The following is a 24,079-nucleotide window of genomic DNA, read 5'->3' as shown; positions in this document are numbered from 1 at the left end:
CCAAGCACCATAAGGGGTACTTTATGTCCAGCCAGATCACTATTAATGAAAGTCCTCCTCTGTCCTTTTTCATAAGGGTCACTTGTAATCACAGAGTAAGAGCTTGACTTTCCGGTGCTTATCCCGCCCACTCTGCTGTATCTTTCCACAAGTTCCTGCTTGTGTTTTCTCTGGAAGTCTTAAGATCTGTTGTCCTCAAGCCCAGGGCATGCAGGTGATAATCAACTCTCTCTTTTATTACATTACCCAGGCAACGGTGACAGAACCTCTGTGTTCCTCAGGGAGGGCTTCTTTATTGGCTTGGAAAAGGAGTTGGCAGAGAGGGAGAAATGGGAAAGGGCCAAGGCAAGGCAGGAGGAGGCAAACAGGTGGACAGCTTGTTTGGTCCCAACCTGTGAAGCACAGGCAAGCCAAGTGGATCCTTGTCCTGGGACTAGAGGCTCCGGAACCTGGTTCACCTTTATCATCTAGCCTGCTTTTGTCTGCAGAGAACCCAAATCCTCGCTTAGACAGCAAGAACTTCATTGTCTTACATACAGGAAGCCTAGGAGTGGGTCCAGCTCTAGGATCGGTTGCTTCAGAGGTCCAATGATTAAGGACCCAGACCGTTCTTCTCCGGCTAGGTCTTCTTTTTTTGTGTGTGTGACCCCCCCCCCTTTTTTTTAATAGAAGGATGAGTTGTTTTTTTGTTTTTTCTTTCATTTTTTTTTTAAAGATTTTATTTATTTTCAGAGAGAGAGGAAGGAAAGGACAAAGAGGGGGACAGAAACATCCACATCTGGTTGCCTCTCACACACCCCCAGATAGGGACGCAGCCTGCAGCCCGGGCATGCACCCCAACTGGGCACCGAACTGGTGACGTCTTGGATCACAGGTCGGTGCTCAATTCACTGAGCTGCCCCGGCCAGGGCTAGGTCCTCTTTTGATTGCAAGATGGTTTCTAACAGCAGTGAAATGATATTCTTCCTTTTGTCAGGTTCAATGGGAGAGATACAGTCTCACCTTGTGGCTTGCAGTTAGGAGAAAATTTTTCCTAGAAGCACCCTCTATTGGCTCGTAGGTCTGCATTGAGTCACATGCCTATTCCTGGCAGTTTGGGTGAAATTACATCATCAGAAGTGGAATGGATTTGGGGAAGCAACCACCATGCCCAATTACAAAGTCACATTTTCCAGGCATAATCAAAGTGAATAACCCAATGCTGTGATGGTATACAATTAGGAAATTAGCATGTAGAGTTGCCAGATTTAGCAAATCATATAGGATGCCCAGTTAAATGTGAATTTCAGATAAACCATAGTCTTAAGTATCAATTTTTCTCATGCTATGTTTGCTGGTCCCTGTATTCTAATATTTGATACAAAGCACAATGGGTCAGGCAAATGTTTGACAACGGGAAATAAAAGATAGTGGGAGTTCCCAGTGGGCTAGGGACTTAGAACCAAGATCACATCTGAGTCTTGCACTAGGTATGTGAGGACAGCAGAATGTGAACTGGTTCAAAAGGCAGAGGAGGGGAGGGTGCTTTTCCTCCACAGCTGCCCTGGCCAGGACCCGGGAGAGAAAGTGATCGCGCCTCCTTTCTCAGGGCCCTCGTTGACCCTGTCCTGCCCTCTCTTTCCAGGGCCCCGACCGCTGCGGGCAGGCTCTGCTGAAGATCGGGATCAACATGATGGCGCTGCCTGGAGGGCGCCATGTGGACTCCATCCCCGTCCCGGGTCAGCGGTAAGTCCCACAGCTGTCTCTCAGGGACAGACCTGCATCCTGAGACTCTAGGTTGCCTTTCTCTCCATTCACTGTTCTGGGGAGGAAGCTTAGGACAAGGTATTGGGGATGCCAAGTTCACTCAGAAAACACACATGGAACTGAGGCCTGGGACATGGAGTAGTCAGGCATGTCTTGTCTTCCAAGGAACTGCAGTCTAAGATCCAGGCAGAGAATAAAACAAAGAATTGAGAGGGGTGTGCTGCTAAGATAGGAGACCCCAGAGGAGGCTAGGTGATTCCACTAGGCCAGGAGACTGGAGTCACTGGGAGCCCTTGAGTTTAGGGTAGGTCCTCTCTGAGCCTAATGGAAGGGCCAGCCTACCCTTAGGTGTCTTCTCGTGCCCCAAGCACCAGGGAGAAAACTGAGCTCAGAGCTGATCCTTGGGAAATGCGTGTTGCCTTGAGTTGGGCAGTAGGGGGATCAGGAGGGCGAGGGAGGAATACACTGCACAGGTAAAGCCTAGATGATGAGTTTGAGAAAAGGAGACACTCGGGGGCCCCAGAGGTGCCTTCACACAGCTGAAAGGTGGGAGACCAGGCTGGTCCTAGAAGCCAGAAGCAGAACCAAAGATCTGGTGACCAACTGTCTTGATTTGTCCAGGACTGTCTGTCCTTGGAAACTCCTCCATCCTGGTGCAAACTGGGAAGGCTGGTCACACTAATGCAGGTTTGGTCACAGAAGAACTTAGCAACCTGAGTACTCAGGGCTTCTGCTTTGGTTTTCTCCCTCCTTCTCTCTCTCTTTTCCTCTCTTCTTTTCTCTCTCTCTCTCTCCTCTCTATTTCTTTCTTTCTGCTTTTTTCCTGAGACATTTTCATGGAGAAATAGAATCCAAGTAGCCCTAGCAAGACTGCTCAGTCATTGTTCTCTTTTACATATCCCATACGCCACTGACATTTTATCTTCTTTTTAGAAAAAGAACCCTATTCGCTGTTGATTACTGCCTTGTCTTTAAAAAAAAAAAGTTTTATCTATCTATTTTTAGAGAAAGGAGAAAGGAGGGAGAGAAACATGATGTGCGAAACAGTAATTTGTTGCCTTTCATGCCCCCACCTGAGGACCTAACCTGCAATCCAGGCATGTGCCCTGACTGGGAATTGAACTGGCGACCTTTCGGTCTGCAGGCCAGCACTCAATCCACTGAGCCACACCAGCCAGGGTGACATCTTATCTTTACTCTATCTCTAATCACCTACCTGAATCACAGGGGATTTTAGCTTATTATCTCATTCATTTTTATATTGTATTTGGTTTCTGAGTATTTAAAAAAAAATGTGTGTTGTTTTTAAAGTCAGAGAAAATTATTAGGTATTTTCTAAAAGTCTACTACAACTGGATTAAAGGTGTCAGTCTGCTTCCCCAAAGTCATCATTATAAAGAGGTTTAAGTCTACAAAATACAGCTCATGCATGTTACTAAGGACTGAGAACACTGTTAGAAATGTAGTGAAGAATTTCCTGTGTAGCCTGAGGCTGAGAATGAGGGACGCTATCGGGGCCCAGTTATCTTTCCACACAGTGTGTCTAAGATAAAGGTCAGAGATCGTGAGATGCAGACCTGTTGGAATGCATGTGCATTCTCAGAGATAGGAACTGGGCTCAGAACGGCTGATGGCCTTTTAGGAGATGAACGTCATCAGCTTCGAACACATGACTGCCTGGCTGTAAAGCCAGACTTTTCCTCTCACTGGCTGTGTGGCCTTGTACAAGTTTCTCAACCTCATCAACTCCTTGGTTCCCCCATGTATAAACAGTACCTGCTTCACAGGGCTGATGTGCAGATTAAATGAGTTAATATATATCAAGTGTCTGTCATATAGAGAGAGCCACACAGGGGGAGCGTGTGTTTATTGAGTGCCTGCTCTGTGTCAGGGATCCTCTGTGGCCCTTCATGTAGGTGATATTGGGGAATTCTTCCAGAAATCCCTCCTGTGATCCCTTTTAGCAAATAACCTCACTGAGAAAGTAAAAAATCACAGATAGGCACTCTCAGCAGCCTAATGTTTGAAACCAGGAGAAAATGGAACTGATTCAGATGAAGTGGGCTGTTAGTCCACCAGCCTCTGTCCCAACCAGATGGTAGGTCCATACCTGTGTGGCCAGATGGGCGGTAGCAGCTCTGGCTGTAGTACTTTGGGGCATTCACAGAACCTCATGGGTCATGGGATGGTCAGAGCAGAGCCTGTGCTGGGGGTGAGGAAGCTCTTGTCATGGGGCAGTTGAGGACAGTGGTTAGGGGTTGGGGCTGCCTCAACTTTATTCTTGGTTCTGTTACTTACTAGCTGTAATCTTGGGCTTCAGTTTCTTCAATTCTGAAACAGAGATTTTTATACTTATATCCTTGGGTTGTTATGAGAATTTAAAATAATATGTATAAAGCATCTGTCTGCACATAGGAACTGCCCCATCAATGTTTAACTTCTTCAGATGAAGACTAGGTCCCGGGAGTAGAGCATGTGAGGCCAAAGTACATCAGATCCTGGCACCAGTTCACGCCTCTGGGAACCACTGATATCTCTCTCTCCCACTTCCAACCTCCTCGGAAGTTATAAGGATAAAAGGAAATTAAATCATACAGAAATGATTCAGAATTCAGATTTCATTTACCGGTGGTCATCCGAGGTCTGAAAATATTAAATGGAAAATTCCAGAAATAAACAACTCATAAGTTTTAAATTGTGTACTGTTCTGAATATCATGATGAAATCTTGTGCTGTCTTCCTCTGTCTCGCCGGGGACATGAGTCATCCCTTTGTGCAGCATCTCCGAGCTGCAGACGCTACCTGCCTGTTAGTCACTTGGTAGCTGTCTCAGTGGCGTCTGTGTTCAAGAAACTTTTATTTAATTTAATGGTAGTCCCAAAGCACAAGAGCGGTGATGCTGGCAATTCCAATGTGCCAAGGAGAAGCTGTAAAGTGCTTGTTAATGTATCATTAGAAGGTTAATATTAGTCTAATGCTATGCCAATGCCTACGTCGTTCGTTCCCCTCATCACATAGCCCTTTTATCCTTTCACATCACAAAAAGAAGGGTGGGGGCAGTTCAAGAAGATATTTTGAGAGACCACAATCCCATAGCTTTTGCTTTATTATATTGTTATACTTCTATTTTATTGTTGTTAATCACTTAGTGTGTCTAATTTATAAATTAAACTATCATAGCCGTGTATGTAGAGGAAAAACCAGCATGCCTAGGGGCTGGTGCTATTATTCGTGGTTTCAGACATCCACTGGGGGTCTTGGAGTGTAGCCCCTGCAGGCAAGGGGAGGGGGATTCTCTATTCTTTTGGTGGTAGGACAGGGTTTCTAGTTGATATTGTACAGCAAATACCTTGACAGAAAACCCTGGACTAACCTGACTCCAGGAGTTGTGACTGGTCACGAACATTGCAACCTGAGAACATGTTTGTTTAGAATGTCTTCATCCTTACAGGGTGGGCTGCACAGAGAAGGGGCTATTTCCTTTCATATAGTCACAGCCTGGCATTGGTAGTCTTTCCCAGAACACTGAGGGACTACAATCCCTGTGCCTCCTAGTCTACCAATCGTGTATGTTCTGGGGTATACGCATGGGCCACCTTCACAGGGAAGACTCGTGTATTTACAGGATGTCAGAGGGGTTGATTTAGCCAATCTGAGGCTACATTATGGGTAGACAATAGCAGCCACCTCTTCTTTCCTCTCGTTCCAAGCCATGGAGGCTTCTTTCAGGGGGAAAACACCAACATTGTTATTGTCCCCAGATAAATAATTAATGCTAGGTAATTGACTTCTTTCTGTTGTGTTTCACTGAAACTCAATTTCACTCTGCAGTACCATTGTTCACCTCAATGTACAAAATAAACAAATGCTGTCAAGTTGCGTGGGATCATCCAGCAGCCTGGATGAAGCATAGGGGTTAGTTAGGCCTTTGGCATTTGAGACCCTTATGAGTAAATGGCCTCAAAAGGGCTTGTCTTGGTGCAAGCTCCTAGACAAGAGTGGAGGGCAGGGAGCAACAGCATCCCAGGCCGGGAGTTAGGACCCTGTGCTGACCTGGCCTGGGCCTTAGGAGGGGATGCGAGAGGGTTCGCCACTGGGACTTGCATCTGAAGCTCTGGGAAGCTCTCATGTTTAAAAGTAGTAATAAAACAAGCAAGCCAAAATACAAAACCCGACTCTTGGAAACTTGAATGTGGGCCTACGTGGTGAAAGTTTATAAGGCCTTGGACTTGAACTTGGGCTTGAATCCCAGCTGTACTTCCTACCAGCCATATGCCCTTGGCTGGCCCTTAACCCATCTAAGCACCCGTTTTATCTTCTATAACAGGACGGCAGTGATCATTGCTTTAAAAGGTGGTGTAAGTGCTGGGGTTCAGGAGGGAATGTCTCTCTAGGGCCCAGCCCGTACTTTACCAGGCCATCCTGGTGACAATAACCAGCCCTCCCTCCATCCCTCCGTAGCGGAAACATTTGCAAGCTGAGGTCCAAATATCTCCCTGGGGGTTAAAGGGTTTATTGGTGGGAGTAAAGAGGGCAGGAGATCAGCTCTCCAGAGAGCAGGAGACTGGCTACTATGTCCCTGGCTGATCTTTGTTTCCCTCTCTGACCTCTGGGCATCGGGGTGGTGCTGCTGAAACCCAGCCTTGGTGGTCAACCATGGTGGTCAGCTTCTTGGCACCTGTCTGCCTACTCCCTCTCCCATCACACAGCTCTCATTTTCTGCAGGGATCCTGATGGCGCAGTTCTCTCATTATCTATCTCTATGGATAGGTTCCTGTGGGTGGGTTGGAGGCCAGTCTGAGGGACCCACAGGGCTGTGTTCAGGCACCCCCTTCCTCTCTCCCTTTCTTTCCCTTTCCCCCCTTCCTTCCCCTCTTCCTTCCTTCCACTACTTCTTTTAACCACAGATCACAGTGGGAGACCTTGCCATTTTCTCTCTGAATTTCTGCCAGTGAGGATGGGATACTGATTAAAGGACTGGCCTTCACTAACCTCCATAACAAAGTTGGCTCACTTTTACTGGGCACTTGCTGTATGAGCTGGGTGCTTTTACACACAGCAACTAATTTAGTCCTCAGCATGGTCCCTATGCATACTTATTATTCTCTCTATATTGCAAATGGAGGTCACACGTTGGGTTCTTTGGGGAGCAGCCTTGGAGATGGAATTTAGAGTTCAGGATGGTTATTAGGAAGTGCTTTAGGGATTAACTGACACCTGTGGAAGGGAGAGGACAGAAGCAGGACCAGGCAGAGGGTGAAGGTGAGTTACCACACAGACCGAATGAAGACCTCAGCTGACCTTGTGAGGGGCTTTGGAATCAGAGTTGTTGCTCATCAGCCAGAGTGGCCAGGGCCTTTATATCCCACCATGATCTGTCAATGGAGTGGGCAGCTCTAGGCAGGGTGTGACCTTAGGTGAGCTGGCCTTGAGACAATATCAGGAGGGCCTGATAGCTGGAGGCTGTTTGCTAATGATACTGCCAGCAACTGGAGGCAAGTCCTCCCTTAAAGGGGAAGCTAAGCAGCAGGTACAACATTCATGCATGAGGAAACTGAGGCTGGAGAAGGTTAAGAGACCGGTCAAGGACAGAGCTGGTAAGGAGCAGAGCTGGACACATGTTCCCAGATGGTTCTTGACCCCGAGTGCTGGCCTGTACTCTCTCCAGCCTGTGCGTTTTCCACAATATTCTTGGGGGCATTACACAAACAAATTGTTTACTTGTTTATTCATTAGCGTTCAACAAAAATTTTCTACAAATATGTATTAAGTGCAGACCATGTGCCCTGTATGTTGCTTATATTGGTAACTGAACAGGGCATGGGCCATCCCCTCAGGGAATTCATCGATTTATCTCTTAACTGGATCAGGCCTGGATCTCTAACAAGTATACAACTCGGGTGTTTCATTCAAGATCTCCCCCTGTGTGTTGATCACTTTCTGTTCAGCCTGGAGTCTGAGATGAGCCAGGGCTGGTGTGACTGCAGCTAGTGGCAGGCAGCCTCCTGGGTTGCCCCCGGCCTGCTGGAGAGGAGCCGTCAGCCTTCCTGAGCCAGTGGGGACCATCACAGGCCAGCCTGTCTCCAAGTAGATAATGGCTTGCATGTGTGTGCCCCTGATCTGTGGCTGGTTTTCTGCTGCTGGGCTGATTTCTGTGCCTGCGGTGAGATGTGCAGACTGTAATTGTCAATGGGATAATTGGATATTTTTCTGTTGTTTAAACCAAAAGGAAGGACAATCAAAGTTAGAATCAAATTCCTTCCCTTCTCAACATTTCCCAAGAGAAATCCACAGGAACAAAGGGCCTGACCTTGTGAAGGCAGAGAGACAATGATTCAACAGTTATTTTAAGAAAAGAGGTTAGATTTAAATTTCCATACAGTGCTAGGAACTGGGATCATAGGAGCATGGAATGTTGCTGCTGGATGGTTCCTCAGAGCTCATCTGTGTCAGCCCTTCATGATCAGATAGGGAAACTGAAGGCCAGAGAAGGGAATGGAGCTGTCAAAATGCTCTTCAGGCTACCTCCTGCAAACACTGTGCCTTCTCTTGGCTGTGTTTCTTTTTAAGCTCATTTTCCCAGCCAGCCTCTAGTAAGTCCTAGAAGCTCTGTGTCCAAGCGCAGTGTAATTCTCATTAGCAATGATCTATAATAGACATCATGTCCTCCATTCACTCACTCATTTGAATGAGATTTACTCTGGACTCAGAACTTCGTCTGGGCTAGTCCCTGGGTAGTACGATAATGATTTATGTAAATACCATCTTTCTTGCTCCATGCTAAGAGTCTCGAGGGCTCAATTCATTTCTGGTTTGTATTTGTGCTCCTATGATTAGAATGCACACAGTAGGAGCTCAATAAGTGACTACTGAGTGAGTACGTATTTAATCAGTGTCTGAGGAATGAATGGCACAGGGCTGGAGAGTCTCAGGTGACTGTGAGGAATTAAATAGCTTGGATTTTTCTTCTTTCTCCAAAACACATCTGTTTCCGGCAAGCTGTTCTCATTCTTTTTGGTAGAAAACTACTGCTTAGAGGGAAAGAGGAAGCTAGAGTTTTATCTTCATTAATTTAAATACTCTTTCTGAGCGAAAGCCAAAGGTTTAATTGGTTGATGGAGTGAGAGAGCTGGAGAGACATTTTTTTCTTCTAAAGAATAGTAATTCAGAAATATTTTTAGTCTTTGGTTTTAAATTTACTGGGAAAAAAGTCTGCAGTTTTTTCATTAAATCTCTTGCAGGAAAATAGAGTGTAGTGGTGGGGCAGGGACTAGGAGCCATAGGCTCCCTCCCTTCCTTCCTTCCTTCCTTCCTCCCTTCCTCCCCCCCTCCCTTCCTTCCTTCCTTCCTTCCTTCCTTCCTTCCTGCCTCCCTTCCTCCCTTCCTTCCGTTTCTTCTTTCCTTCCTTTTTCCTTTCCTCCCTGTACTGCCTTTCAGTAACCTACTGTGTGTTGTTGGGCAACCCCCCGCCCCCCTGCCTCTGAGCGTTAGTCTCTTCATGTGAGGATGAGGAGGTAGGAAAAAGTTTCGCCAGGGATTCTCCAGCTCTACTCTTCCAGAAGTCTGTGAATGAGTTTGGATAGTCTGTTCCATTTTCTGGACAGAAATATCCCACTTTAGTGCCGCAGGGTTGGGAAGGCAATCCCATTGACCAAAACAAGGTCTTCTCATTCCTTCCTCTGAAATGCATAGAGATCTAGTGTTTGCCTTGTAGCTGGGATGGAAATTGTAAGACATACCAGCTTGAGAGCTCCTTCCAGCTTCTGAGGCTGTGCCCTGTTCAGGTTTTATGAAATCCTTTGTTATATTCAGGAGAAATGTTTAAGTTGGGGGTGGGGATAGGGTGCCCTACTTCAATGGGATACAATACAGCTAAATCCATAAATCCTAGCACTCCCACATGCATCATGAATTGAAGCCCCTGCTTCTGACTTCACCTTCACCCCTCTGACTATACTTAGCAACTTGCCATTTTCTCAACATGTGGTCCGATGCCTTCACTCCTTTGCACATGCACTTCCTTCTCTCTGTGACCCTCTGCTTCTTGTGCTGTAGAACTTGAAGTTATCCTACCAGGGCTGGCTTGGGGAGCTTTCTCAGAGAGTCTTAGCTTGGGCTAAGCCTCCATTCACTGTGCTTCCAAAATTCTTTATACTTACCTCCAAATGCCATGTGAAACTCAGTGAGCCATGGTTGTTTATTTGCCGTCACTTATCCATTCAATAAATGTTTATCAAGTGCCTCTGATGTACCAGGTGCTATACATGGTGGAGGGAATATGTCATTGTGAAATAGAAGGTCCTGTCCTCCTAGAGATCATGTTCTTAACAACTCCTCTCTATGACCCCAGCAAGTTAGCCCAGTGCCTGATACAATGGGGTGCCCAGTGAAGTTCAGGGGCCATTATCAAGTGTTCTCGGCATAGTAAAGTGTTCCTTTACAGAGAATTCACCACTTCACACAGCAGGTGGAATAGAGTAAGGCAGAGACATCCAAATTCTAGATTTTTAGGGAACAACTGAAGTCCGTTCTCAGTGAAATGAACAAACAAGAGTGTAGGCATAGATTTCCATAAACAATTGACCCCCAACATTTGGGGAACACTGGAGGCCAGGCCAGCAGGTTAGCTGGGAATGAGGAGCCGGCACCAGCAGCAGGGCGCCAGGTTATGCACCTGCTGAGCTGGGAACTATTGTTTCCTTTGCCATCTGAAGGGTGAGGCACTGTTACCTTCTCCCAGTGATGGGCTTTGATGAATGAAGGGCGTAGTCTAGGGGCAGAAGCGGAGGCAGGGAAAGGCCAGTGAGGTGGTGGGCAGAACTCCTTGCAGCTGGAGTCTTGAGAGGGTAATTTCCCATCCTGTGTGCATGGTCTCCCTGGTGTCCCTGCTCTGGAAGTACTTCTGGTACAAACTCATCAGACAGCTATGGTGATGGGACCAGAGGGCCAGCTTTCTGTCCTGACTTTAAACAGTGTATAACCAAACAAATAAACATACCATTGTCTAAATGATCACAAGCTGTAAAAGGGCATTGATATGTCACATAAGGGCAGTCTAGTAGAAAGAGCTCTGACTCTGGATTTGAGGATTTGGATATCAGCTAAATTGCTAAGGACATCAAAGAGCCTAGTATAATAGTCAAGAGCAAGGCTCTGGTCTCAGGCTGCCTATGTTCTTATTTCTACTTATCCATTCAGTGACCTTGGTCAAGTCAGTTAACCTATTAAATCTCAGTTATGTGAGCCTCATGGAATTGTTTTGAAGGTTAAGTGAGTAAGATTATATCAAGGCCTTAATACAGTGCCTAGAGTATAATGAGCACTCAGTAGTTTTAGCTTTATTATCACTATTAGAAGTGAAGTTTGGACAACCTATGTAATGCCTCTGAGCCCCAGTTTCTATATCTGTAAAATGGGATTGTAATCTCCAACCACCAAATGCTGTAAGGGAGTTTGCACTTATGTACATAGAGCGCTTGGTACACAGAGGTACTCTATTGTTGATAATTCTCCCTGCTTGCTGGGTGGGGAGTTAATTCCCTTTGACTTTAGAAATATTTTAGAGAGCCCATTGTTTCATACTGCAATTTCTTGGTCTGATATTATGCTACTCCCTCCTTCTATACCAACTCCACCCTGGATAATTCCAGCTTAAAAAAAAAATCATCCAACCAGTAGCCTGGTATTTGGAGATGATTGTGGTTACATCTGGCTTGGTGTTTAGAATCTGCCAGAATCCAGAAAGCCCAGATTTTGTGGCTCGGTCACCTCCTTTCAGATGTTCCAGGAAAGCTGCCACCAGAGAGGAAGGAGTGGGGTGACTCGGTGAGCAGGCATCTGCTGAGAACTGGGCAGGGCTCCGGTGAGCCCCACTCACTGTCTGGGATGCCCTCCCTGCTCCCCCGGCATGCAGGCAATGTTTATAGCACCAGGCTCGGATTCTAGGTCACTGTGGAGACAGAGGAAATCCAACCCCGGTCCTGGCCCCTGGCCCCTCCAGCTCCTTGGCTGGAGACCCTACCGGCTCCATGAAGGGAATGCGATTCATTGCCAGTCCATCTGTTTTGACCTCAATTTTCCATTTCCTTCCTCTGTGCGAGTAATCAGAGCAGTTGTCTCTACTTGTAAAGGAAAGACTTCATGCACAGTGAGATGGCAGCTTGGAGATCATGGCTGAGGACGATTGAACCACTGGGAATCATGAGGTGTGGGGACAACAAGCAGCCCCCACTGCACAGCAAGAGCTGCCTGGTTTAAGCAGACTTTGTCGATTAGGGTTAATCAGCAAATCCAATCGCAGAGGTGGCACCCAGAGGTCCAGAAAGCTAATGACAGAGAGTCAGGCGAGCTCTGCAATTATGGGATGCTCAGAGCTAACACAGGCCAAACCTTAATGAGCCGTAGTCCCTAGACTCCAAAATTGAAAAGAGTAGCTCATTATGCTGGCAGCACAGTGACTGGGCCTGGGACTTAATGGGCTAGTGGTGAGGTCATGTGGGGTTCACCAGACCTGGCCCCCTTGCTGGAAAAGTTTGGGGCCTCTTGGATGGACCTCTCTGTAGGACCTGGCCTCTCCTGCTGTGGCCTGGTATATCCTACTTGTCCTAGCGCATCACCCTGAAACCAGGCAAAAATAAAACCCCAGCTCCTCCCTGAATGGGTTTCCTATCTTAGCCAGTGCAGTGCCATCACTCAGACTAGAAAGCCAAGAGTCAGCCTTGCCCTTTTTTTCTGCTTCGCCCTCACATGTTCTCATCTCTCTCCCAGGTCCGCCACTCCTTCCTATCCCATGTCACTGGCCTTGTTCAGGTTTCAGTACTCTCTGTTTTTTTTTTTTTTTTTAAGATTTTATTTATTTATTTTTAGAGAGAGTGGGGAGGACAAAGGGAGTGATAGAAACATTAATGTGTGGTTGCCTCTCATGTGCCCCCAACTGGGGACCTGGGCTGCAACCCAGGCATGTGCCCTGACTGGGAATTGAACCAACAACACTTGGTTCGCAGGCCAATGCTCAATCCACTGAGCCACAGCAGCCAGGGCTTCTGTTTTATAACCATCATCTCCCATCAGGCTGTCTAACCTGCTCTGGGTCACTTTCTACTAAACTTGCTGCACAGTGAAGTCACTGCCCTGCTCTAAGATGTTCTCAGTGGCTCCTGACTGCCTTCAGGATGAGATTCAAGTTCTTAATCCTGTCAAGGTCTTCGATCCACTGGTCCCATCTCTCTTTTTAGGCCCCTTTCTGGCCACTTCTTCATAGGCCCCTGATGCTTGCTTGAATCTAGTGGAAGTTCTTATCATGTTACTCTTTTTATACCTCAAGGCTTCTTCACATTTATGTAGAAATCCTTTGCCTTTGTCATCCCAGCCAACTCCCCTTCTCTAAGAACCAGGGCAGATGTCATTTCCTTTGTGTACATATTCCCAGGCGAAGTCAGGCCCCCTGCCTCCTGTGATCCTAGACTCCTGAGCACAGCTTTTTGATGGCAGTGTGGTTGGTATTCAGTTGATAAAAGCAGAGACCCTGGACTCGAGAGACTGAGTCTGAGTAATGACTCCAGCACTGATTCACCATGTGACCTCTCCTGACAGAAGCCTCCTGGTCTGTAAATGGGGGTGATGATAGTCTTTCTCACTGGTGGTGGGGCAGACTAGGGGGCTAACCTAGAGAGAGGGCTTAGAACACTGCCTGGATTATTGCCGGAACTCAACACATTAGCAACTGTTATAATCATCACCAGATTGGGTGCCTGGTGCTTTTTTTTTTGCCTGATCAGGGTCTTTATTGAGCTGGGGGATGTTCTCCAGGTCAGCTTTGTCTTCAGCTCTGGGCCTGGCTGGTAAGCAGGTGCACAGAAAACATGGGAGCATCGGGGATCCAGGTCTGGCCCCAGCATGCACTGTCTGTGGGACCCGGTGGGACAAGCAACTTCTTCTGGTCGCTGCCTCTGGGGACCCTTCTGGAGGGCAGCCCAGTCAGGGCAGCACAGCAGGAAGGATCTTTTGTCCCTGGAATCTGCCCACAACTGGGGATAGAGAATCCTTGGGCAGAGCCTGAGGTGTGGAGATAGAGCGAGGGTGTGCTGGAGGAGGGTGGTGGAGCCTGGAGGCTGACGGGAGTCTATGCAGCCCTGCAGAGCTGGGTCGACCGGCTCTCGGCAGCCCCCTAGTGGTGACTCCTGTACTCTCACCTGCATTTTCCAGAACCACAGGGAGAGGTACCAGGATTGCAACTGACACATTAGATCTGTGAGTTCTAAACATTTCACTTCAGCAAATAAAAATCTCTCCTTACAGAAAGGAGGAAAACAGAATGGGAAAGACAAAGCCAAACCCTTTTTAGTTGACACATCAGGTCCCATGTTTAGCTGTGGAGGTAGAGGGCAAACTAAGGCTGAGTCAGTGCATGTGAGAATGCATTTATAATGTTACCTGGAAGTACTAACATGCCATTTGGACAGAACACAGCCTTTTATAAAGCAGTTTGGAGTAGTGTTAAGAACACAGGGTCCAGAGTCTGATGGCTGGGTTCAGAGCCACTTACAAGCTGGGTGATCTCCAAACTTCAGTTTCCTCATTTGCAAAAAAATGAGATAATGCAAGGACCCTCCTCACAGGGTCATCGTGAAAACTAAATGAGATGATACATGTGAAGCCGACTGCATGACGGCTGGCACAGGGCCCAGTCTCCATAAATGTTAGCAATAACGATTATGGATTTTTATCTTCCTTGACCCCCATAGCAACCCAATGAGGCAGATAGTCCCACAATGCAGATTATTGTCATTTCCATCTGATACTTAATTCAGTTTTATAAATATACACTGAGCATCTTCAATGTCTCGGGTACAGTGCCAGGGGTGGTGTGTAGGGAGGACAGGGCAGGCACAAGCCCTCCTGTGCCTGTAGTCTATGGAGAAAGCAGATGGTAATCAAGGAGTTAAACATTCGAGACTGATGTCTGGATGTGGGGAAGACAGGGTGTTGCAGACACGTGGGAAACAGGAGACATAAGCTCATCCAGGAGTCAGAGAAACCTCCTCCGAAGGAGACATTTATGCTGAGATCGCGAGGAGGCACAGAATCAGCGAAGTGGAGAGGAGATGGGAGAGGGGTCAGTACGTGCGGAGTCCGGAGGCTGGAAGTCACGGCAGAGGGGCTGGACGTGTGATGGAATGACGGTGGGAAGTGGGCAAGAAGGCAGGTCAGGGACTGAGGCTCTGAGAGGGCAAGCAGCAGGTTCAAGAGCACACAGATATTCCGGGGCAGAAGCGAGAGGAGGGCACAGATGGCGCTTCCCTCCTCAGGTGTTCTCGCTGTCAGCGGCATCGTGCTGGCTGTCACACGTGTGTTGGAAATGTTCACGTGTATCGTTTTTAGAAGTTTGAAATGAGTCGTTCCTGAGTTAATAAGGGCTGGGAAATGTTAACAGTGCCCCCGCTCTCTCTGAGGGCATCTAAAAAATGCCAGTTAAGATGATGAGCTCTGAGTCATTGAGAGGAGGCAGTTGTCAAATGTACGCACTGGCTCATTGGACTGGAAACAGTTACCTGGAGCCAAATTCATGTTCCTTGGCTTTCTGAAGCAAACAACAACCCACTCTGTCAGGGTGCTGGACAGACTGGGGAGGTGGCGAGGGCCTTGGAGTCAGGCAGACCTGGATGGAAATCTGGGTTCTGCCATTGACTAGAGGTAGCCACCTCTCTGAGCCTCAGTTTTTCCTCCTTTGTAAAATGGGGGTGATAGATAGTCTTGCTGTGAATACAAGATAGATATATATGAAAATGCTTGATATGTGCCTAGCACACAGAAGGTACTCAATAAAGTTTTATTTATAGCATGCTTGGAAATAGGCTATATTTTTTTGATTGAACTTTTAGTCGTCAAACCTCTCCCCTACCTTCAGAAGCTTCTATAGTTGGATGAAAGGCCACAACCTAGAGAAATGGATGGGGCAAAGTGACATTATGCACCCATCCCCTCTCAAATTACTTCCAGTGATTTGCTCCTAGATATACAGTAGGCTCTGTTGCCCCTTTCCCAGCATTCCTGGCGATATCTGAAATGTAGGATCCACTTTCGCACCATGCTACATTGGGGATTTCTGGGTAACAATCTGAAAGCTCTTTCCAGTGCTACAGCTTGGAGCAGAGCATCAGTGCAGGAGATGGCAGAGAACACAGGATCATAGAGGGAAAGAGGCCAACCCCAGGGAAACAGGTGGGTGCAGGAGGCATTTTGCGGAATCCAGTGAAGGAGAGAAAGCCTCCTTCCTGGTTGTGGCCTTGCACAGATGGGTCCGAACCTGCTGTGAACTCTCCACAGCTCTCCTGTGAAGGCTCTACACTTAAAGTGTGAACTTGGAGTCAGAGATGGAGAACTGTCTGCTCCTTACACAAAAGCCCCGACACACAGAAAGGCCTGTGCCACAGCAGCTCAGTGTGGGATTCAGAAGCTGATCAGAAGCAAGGTCATAAAAACATTGCCAAGATTTGAACAAGATCAGAGAAGCAACTTTTTTTTTTTTTTCCACAACTGGCTGGGGCTTCACCAGTGCCTTAGTGAGAAGGGGCTGGAAGTTAATACCCTAATCTGTAAATTATTTATAGCTTGTTGCATAAATAGTTATGTTTAGATGAACTGTTTAGTAAATAGTTTATAGTACACTGCATAGCAGAGCTTAAAGCATTCTAAATTAATCTATGTGTTGTTTTTATAAAGCCCTTGGTGAGAGAGCCTTCCAGGTTGGGTTGTAGAGAGGTGTATGGGCCAGGTGGGCCCAGCTGACATCCGGTGATGAGATTCCTCAGAATACTTGGAAGGATTTCTCCTGCCTATTTAGTGTGGAACCCAGACTACTTGCAGTGGCTTCCAAGGTCCTACATCATCTAGCCTGACGCCCTTCTCTGAGGGCACTTCCTACTAACCTTACCCTTGCTCTCTGCACTCTGGCCCAGCTGTCTCTGTACTGTTCCTCCAACAGGCCAGACGTACTCCCACTGACGGCCCTTACACTGTCTGTTCCCTCTTCCTGGAGTGCCCAGTGCCCATATTTCAGTTTAGTTGATTCTCTATCCTCTTTGAATGTTTGCTCAAGTCCTGTGTTCCCAAGGAGCCCAGCCCTGACCACTTGCTTAAAATGGCAATTGCTTCCCTGCCTCCTACAGGAACAATCTTGTCCCCATGTATTCTGACTACTTTTTAATAGACATTATTGGCTTGTAACATACTATATACTTTTAAATGCAGTATGTTTATCATTATTGCCTGTTTTCCCTTGTTATAATGCACCCTTCAGAGGGGCAGGGATTTTGTTGTTGCTCACTAATGTATCCCAAGCAGCTGGAACAGTTTCTGGCACATAGTAGGCACTAAGGAAATATTTATTGAATGAATGAATGAATATTCAGGGTGAGACTTGTGAGAGTATGTAGGCTGCACATTCTGTAGGGATGCTGAGAGTGCCTGGAAGTTTTTGAAATGCAGTTTTTGGGAGGTCCAGTGTGTGAAAGAAACTGGACATCTTAAAAAAAAAAAGGACCCAGTAGGTCCTTTGGAATTAATGTGTCTCAAACTGAACTCATCTTCCTGTTTTTTGAACTTTCTCCTATTAATTCAGCTCAGTTTAAAAAATCTGCGTCACATCTTTGATTATGTTTAGTCATTCATCATCTGTATGAATCAGCATCCGAGTCCTGTTGATTTTATCTTTTTAATTATTCTGGGATAATTGTTCTCTAACGTCAGTGCAAGCACCGTGAACATTTAGAGGGAGGCAGGGTTCAGGAAAGCTGTTCTAAGTACATAGAGCTTCATCATCTTTTGTTTTTGCGTAGGATTCAAAAATATGGTGCCCTGCTTTCTGAGAGTTCCTAGCTCTGGTACCGCCCCTCCCATGGGTGATCTGATGTTCTTTGTCTCTGTTATCCCTGTCCTGCTCAACTCTGATTCCACTCCCAGAAGTTTCTTCTCAGTGCAGTACTTTCTTGTAGAAGAGACTCCTGCTAGTTCAGCTTTGAGAGTTCATAGTTGATGCCTTGCACTCACCCGACGTTGGAGAGGCAAACCTCCTAGTTTCAGTTACTGTTCTCAAATTGTCCTACTGTGCTTCCCACTGGCTACTTTGGGGGTCTCCTTTCTCATATTCACCAGATGCCCCCTTATTGCTTCCTTCTTCTTCCTCTCCTACAGATGACACCAAGCAGGTCTCGTAGCTGTAGGTGGCTTGTCCCCACCTGCCTGTATTTTGAGGTTTGTGGGGACATTTTCCATCTAATTTTATTGTAAGGATGATCCATGGTGTTATGGTTTTGTTATCTAATTGCTCTGTCAGTTTTTATGTGGGGTTTCGGAGAGATTGAAAAACTAGGCTGCCACCACTGCCGTCTTTCTAGAATTGTTCTTATTTTTCTTTTAAGTAAGTTCTGATGATACAGTTTCTTTAATTAAAACTGCTTGAATAGTCATGAACATATAATACTGCTTGTCAGGGATGATTATTCTAAGCAAATGTGTATGTAAGAGAAACAGTGACCGTGACAGCCTGAGGTATCTTGTAGACCCCAGACGGCATGAAACTACCCAGAAGGAAAGGCGGTTATGCTGGGTGGACCTGGCAGGACCTGGCAGGACCTGGCAGCTAGTGTAGTGCCCAGTGTCAGGGTGCTAAAGGAAGAAAGGCTGACAGAAACATCCAATACCACCTTGTGGTTGGCTATACTAGTCTTTTTTGGAGTGGAAGGGGAGGTGGGGAGAGGTGGGATATATATGAGATGAACTCTGGGGACTCCTGGAAATACTTGAGACTCATGGCACATCATTTTGGGTTGAGGGCGAGGTTGGGTTACATTTGTTTATGTCTGTCTCTTCTAGACCATGTGAGCTTTCTAAGGGCAGGCAGTGATCGCCAGCACCAGGCCTGGCCCATGATGAGCACCAAACATGTTTCATCAAATCAGGTTGATCAGGGATTGGCTGAGACACACTGCTTAATGTTTTAAACCCAATCAAACTGGTTGAGAGTATCTTATGTTTATTACTGGTATCATGTGGGGACAGACACTTCCCCGAAGAGCTCAGCTCTCCCTTCAGCCACTTCCCCCGAGCTTGAGTAGATATACCCACACCTCACCGGAAAACCAGTTACTTGGGGCAATGGTTGCTAAGGGTCCAAGCTCTACCTAGACAGAATATTACTTTAGAGGAATATAAGAATGTTTGCAAAATCTCTCATTCTACTGATACCCACTTCAAGTATTTCTATTAAAAAGGAAAACATTTATTGCTGTCTTTTATGGGATATAGTTACTTGCCCAACCCTCAAACTTTTACCACAGTGCAAGAAACTCACCTGTGTTTTGCCTGAGATCCCAGTCAAAGACAGAATCTGCAAATCCTGGCCTGTAGTTGAGAACAGAGGAGGGAGGGAGTTCAGGGTCCTATATGTCAGGCCAGAGCCTCATGCTCGTCTTGAGTAGCACTCGGCAAGCTCAGAAAATACTTTCAGCTGGTGTAGCAAGGCTTCCAATGATGTTTCCCAAGGCAGTCTCTGGTTTACTTGGTTCAATTAAATATTTATTGATACCTACTCTATGTCAGACTCTGTGCTGGGTGTTGGTGATGCTGAGATAAATCAGGCAGTGCCTGTCACTGAGGGTATCTCAAGGTCTGCTGGAAGAGTGAGACAGGCAGAGAAACTGTCTAGTGTGGCCAGTGGGTACACAGTCTTTGGAATCAGGCTGCTTGCGTGGAGTTCCAGCTCCCTTAAGTCATGTATGTAAGCCTTCTGCACCTGTACATCTCCATCTGTAAAATGGAGACGATAACAGGGTGCACTTAAATCAGGTTATTGGGAGAATTAAATAATGCAGGGTACGTGCACAGCCCTTGGGGCACCACATATAGCCATATTGTCTGAATCATTTAGTTGTAACTCGGGTGGTTTGGGTGCAAAACATGCTGGGGAAAGTCAAGCTGGGTGGGAGGTATATAGACGCCCTGAACAGCTGATCCATTTTGCCCTCCACCTGCCGGTGGCCCAGACGCCCCTAACGTCCTTCCTTGTCCTGATCAGAGTTGGCCCTGGACCTAAGTGGGCCGTGTCTGCTTGACAGGAGCTGGGGACTAGCCACTGAGTGGGGTAAAAAGGAGGTAGGGTTTCATGGCTCTACTTATCTGCTCTGTTTGTTCTTCTCTGTGTGTTTGGTTCCTACTTAGAGAGAAGGAGGAGGTATCAAACTAGAAGTTATTTTAAGCTCATTCTTAAAGGAAACCAGATTCTTCTTTCGCCACAGGCGCCCACTGTCCGCCCTCATTTCTGACGCTGTCACCCTGGAAGGGATCCTGCCACTGGATGGCCAGGAGTGGGTGTGGCCTCAAAGCAGTAATTACATCTCTGGGGCCCAGAATCCTGGCCTGCCTGTCACGCCAGACTGTTAGGCAGAGCCAGGGGCTCCCAGCTTCCTTTCATCTTCTTTGTTCATAAGCTGCCCTGAGGAGCTTACTTGGAAATGGTCCTTTCTGTTTCCCTGTGTGAAGGCAGCCTCCGCTTGCTCTCTGCTCCTCTATTTATTTATTTATTGAGAGCAGGGCAGAGTGAGAAGCAGTCAAACATAGAGGTGAAGAGTGGACTGAAGTCAGAGAGACCATGATTTCAATCTCAGTGCTACTACCTTCTGTCTGGTGATTTTTCTCTGCATCTCAGCTTCTTCATCTGTAAAAATGGGGCTAACAATGGGACCTAACTCAAACGGTTGTCCTGGGAAATAAATCAAATAATTCATGTGCAGCGCATGCACAGTGTGCCACCCGTGGAGTGTGCTTAGTAAATGCTAGCCACATTATAGTTCTTTTTCCAGGTGCCAAAGTGTTACATGTGGGAAAGGGCAGCAAAGAGAACTAACATTTTTGAGCTTCTCCTTTGTGTCAGGCAATGTCCTAGGCCCTTCACATTCACCATTTAATTTAATTCTTCCAACAACCTGGTGTGGAAAGTCCTGTTATTATCTCTGTTTTATAGACAGAGAAATTGAGGCTTAGAGAGGTTAAGAAACTTATTCAAAAGACTCATAGAAGGGGTCAAAAGTCGAGATACTGGTTGTCCTGGATGGGGAGTAATGAGAAGGGACCTCAGGGAGACTTCCGGGTTGCTGCTACTATTCTGTTTCTTTATCTGGCTCCTGGTTACATGGGTATGTTTACCTTATGGAAATTCTTTGAACTACAACTCGATATTATGATTTGTTCACTTTTATGTGCATATGTTATTTCAATACGAATTTTAGAAACAGGAAAAAATAAATAGCAGCAGCAGGCTGCCTTTGGTCACACAGATTACGGGGCGCAAAGCCAGCAATTTCTACCCCCGCACGCTGACGGGGAGCCTTGGCATGCTGAGGCTCCTCATATCTTCCAGACCCTCACATTGTAGACTGTTCCATCCCAGGGAAGCTCTGGTTCAAGGCCTGTTCAGGCAGTTAAGGAGGGAGCAGGATCATCACGAGCCTGACGCCGCTGGAGGGAGGCCTCCCTGAGGTAGCCAAGCACAGAAGGTGCCGGTCCGAGAGGCTTGACCAGGATTCAGCCCTTGATGGGCTCTCAGGCAGATAGTGGGGCCGACAGGAAGACAAACGTCCCTAGGCTTGTCATGCTTCTTTTTCCCTGAGAGAACAGCTTCGATCCCCTCGCCTACCTGGGCACCCCCTTTCCTTCCACTTTCAGGTTCTTTGAGGGCACTTCCACTCCTGGCTCCATAGCCAGGTTCCAGCTACCCATCCACTGGTACTTCTTTCTCTAGGTCTTCCTTCCGTGGGGCATATGACATGAAGCCAGAGAGACAGCCTGTGTCTCTGCCTGCACTTCTGGTTGGGGAAGAAGCAAGAGAAGTGAAATTCTTTCTGGGGAAATAGGGTAAAAAAAAGTCCCCAGGACTGTCATCGATACTCCACCTCCTTCCCCGAACCCTGCATTTTTTTAAAGAAACATTTCTAAATCTTAAAACGGTTTTAGGTTTACAAGAAGTTGTAAGTGTAGCACTGAGTGTTCCCCTACCCCCAGTTCCCGATTGTTCATGTCTTACATGACCGAGGGACATTTGTCACAACTAAGGAACCAGCACTGGTCCGTTATCATTAACTAAATGTCAGATTTTGTTCAGATTCCAGTAGTACTCCCATGAATGTCCTTTTCTCTTTCAGGATTCCATCCTGGTTATCCTATTACACTCAGTTATCCTCTGCTTGTGACAGTATCTGGTTCTTCCCTTGTTTTTGATGACCCTGGTGACCTTGGGTAGTTCTCATTGGGTATTTTGCAGAATGTCCCTCAGTCTGGGTCCCTTATATCTTTCCCATGATGAGACCGAGGCTTGTATTTTGGGGGAAAATGCCATAGAAGTGAAGTGTTCTTCCCAACGCATCCCATTGGGTACATGCTATCAGCATAGCTTATCAAGTGGTGAAGCTTGCTTTGATCACTCAGTTAAGGTGGTGTTTGCCATGTTTTTCCATTGCAAAGTTACTTTTTTTCTCACTTTCTACACTCTTTTCTTCGGAACTGAGTCACTAAGTACAGTCACTTAAGCCCCATCCCATCTGTTTTTAATTGAGTTTATCTGATGCAAGACCTGTAAACACTCACCCATCCAAGTACTTGTACAGGTAGAGAGGTACAGAGACTCACACCCAGATGCCCAAGCTCAGGCCGACAAATACTACAGACACCAAGATGAGTTCATATCCACAAACAGACACGCACAGGGACAAATACACAGATACTGGAGGAATCAATAATTTTGTCATCCCATTACTCTTATCAGCACAGTGATAAATCAATTAGGATTTTAATTAACACAGCATCTGAAATCCCACTTTCTTTCTAATTTTTAAAGATTTTGAAGAGCAAGAACCAAGTATTTCTCTGTGTCGAGTTGGGAGTGGAGGGGGTGATGAAAATGTGAGTTTGGGATCTAATCAAGCCTCTAAGGGCTCTGCCCCCCTTTCTCTCCCTTCCGGGATCTTTCATGGCCCTTTCCCATCCAGGCCAGGAGGAAGGGGGTGTGAATGTCTCCTGCCTGAGGGTCCCAGAGCTCTCCCACGGGGAGATGTGCTGCGAGCCCACCCGGGTACCACGGGTCTCCTTTGTGCCAGGTGCTGTGATTTATGACTTTCAGCCCACCAGTCTCCACCTCTGTTGCCCTCCCTGCCCCCCTTCAATGGTGCCTCAGAGCTTTCAGCATAAACCCTGACCCTGGCACTCAAACCTTTTCAGTCCTGGGCCACCTATCCCGCTTTTCCTCTCATAGCACCGTCTTTTCCAGAATGTATAACCCAGCCCAGTGGCCCTGCTCATTGTCCTGTTGTCTGCCCCAGCCCAGGAAATGCTCCCACTGTCTTCACGTGTTCAAACCCTGCAGCACAGAAGCCCCCTTCTCCAAGCACCTTACCCTGCCCTCTAACTGGTAGGGGCAGCATCCTTCTTTGAATTTCCAGAAAAGCCTTTTCTCTGAGGGATGGGACTAACTCATCTCTGCTCAGTGATTTGCATACTTGTCTTTTAGAAAAAGTTCTTTTCATTCTAGGCAACTCTTGGGCTTATTCTTTGGTACCTAACGGAAGTGGCTGTCATGGATGTGACCCATGTTCAACAACTCCAGCCTCTGTAACTCTTGGTTTTTAAGTTTCACCATTTGGGGAAATGGAATTGGATGAGTGCCGCTAGGTTCAGGAGTCCCTCACCCAAGGATTAACAGCAGCTGTGGCTGGGGACATTTTCACAGCACGGATATGACCCCTGGGAGAACATTCTTATATTCGGAAGAAGAAACCTTTCCCAAAGAGAAGGGAAAAGCTGAAGCCCAGGTTGGCACCCCAGGAGGCAGCTGAATGTAACTTGTCTTTGCTAGAGACAGGAGAAGGAGGAAGGAGGCTGGGAAGCCAAAAACAACAGATGTCCACTGCGAAGTGTTAGGGAGTGAATGAGTCAGAGAGGGAGCGACTAGATCATTTGTTGCCTTTTAAAACACGTAGATCTGTTTGTCTCCCAGTTCTCTATCTCTAGAACATCATGATCATGTGCTCTTCCGTTTTCTATCTCCTCTGTCCAGTCCTGAGGTCTTGGGCACTCTCTGGGTAGCCTGAGTGGTGGAGGCATGGGGAGTCTTCTGCAGGGGACAGCACTGAATGCCTGCCACTCTGCCACTCACTTGCTGGCATACGCTAACTGAGCAACTGGTCTATCCTAGGCACTGGCAATGAACCAGATACGAGAAACGGACCCTCCCAGGACTAGGAGAGTTTCAGACAAACACACCAATTACACTAGAATGTTATTAGGG

The 24,079-nt window shown here is 46.9% G+C and overlaps 1 protein-coding gene across 2 annotated transcripts in view; it reads left to right on the top strand.

The window, feature by feature from the left end:
- INSC (INSC spindle orientation adaptor protein) overlaps positions 1 to 24,079 on the top strand; it is a 118,480-nt gene that overhangs the window by 28,634 nt on the left and 65,767 nt on the right. For both annotated transcript variants that reach the window (XM_090267640.1, XM_090267641.1), the window contains exon 2: positions 1,625 to 1,725. In XM_090267640.1, the coding sequence (XP_090123766.1) occupies positions 1,625 to 1,725 (101 nt within the window). The remainder of the gene's footprint in view (positions 1 to 1,624; positions 1,726 to 24,079) is intronic.

Source organism: Furipterus horrens, unplaced genomic scaffold (genome assembly GCF_987537825.1).
Source record: "Furipterus horrens unplaced genomic scaffold, mFurHor1.1.pri manual_scaffold_2, whole genome shotgun sequence".
Taxonomy (NCBI): domain Eukaryota; kingdom Metazoa; phylum Chordata; class Mammalia; order Chiroptera; family Furipteridae; genus Furipterus; species Furipterus horrens.
Note: the sequence above shows the minus strand (reverse complement) of the source record. Positions and strands in the feature narration are given on the sequence as shown.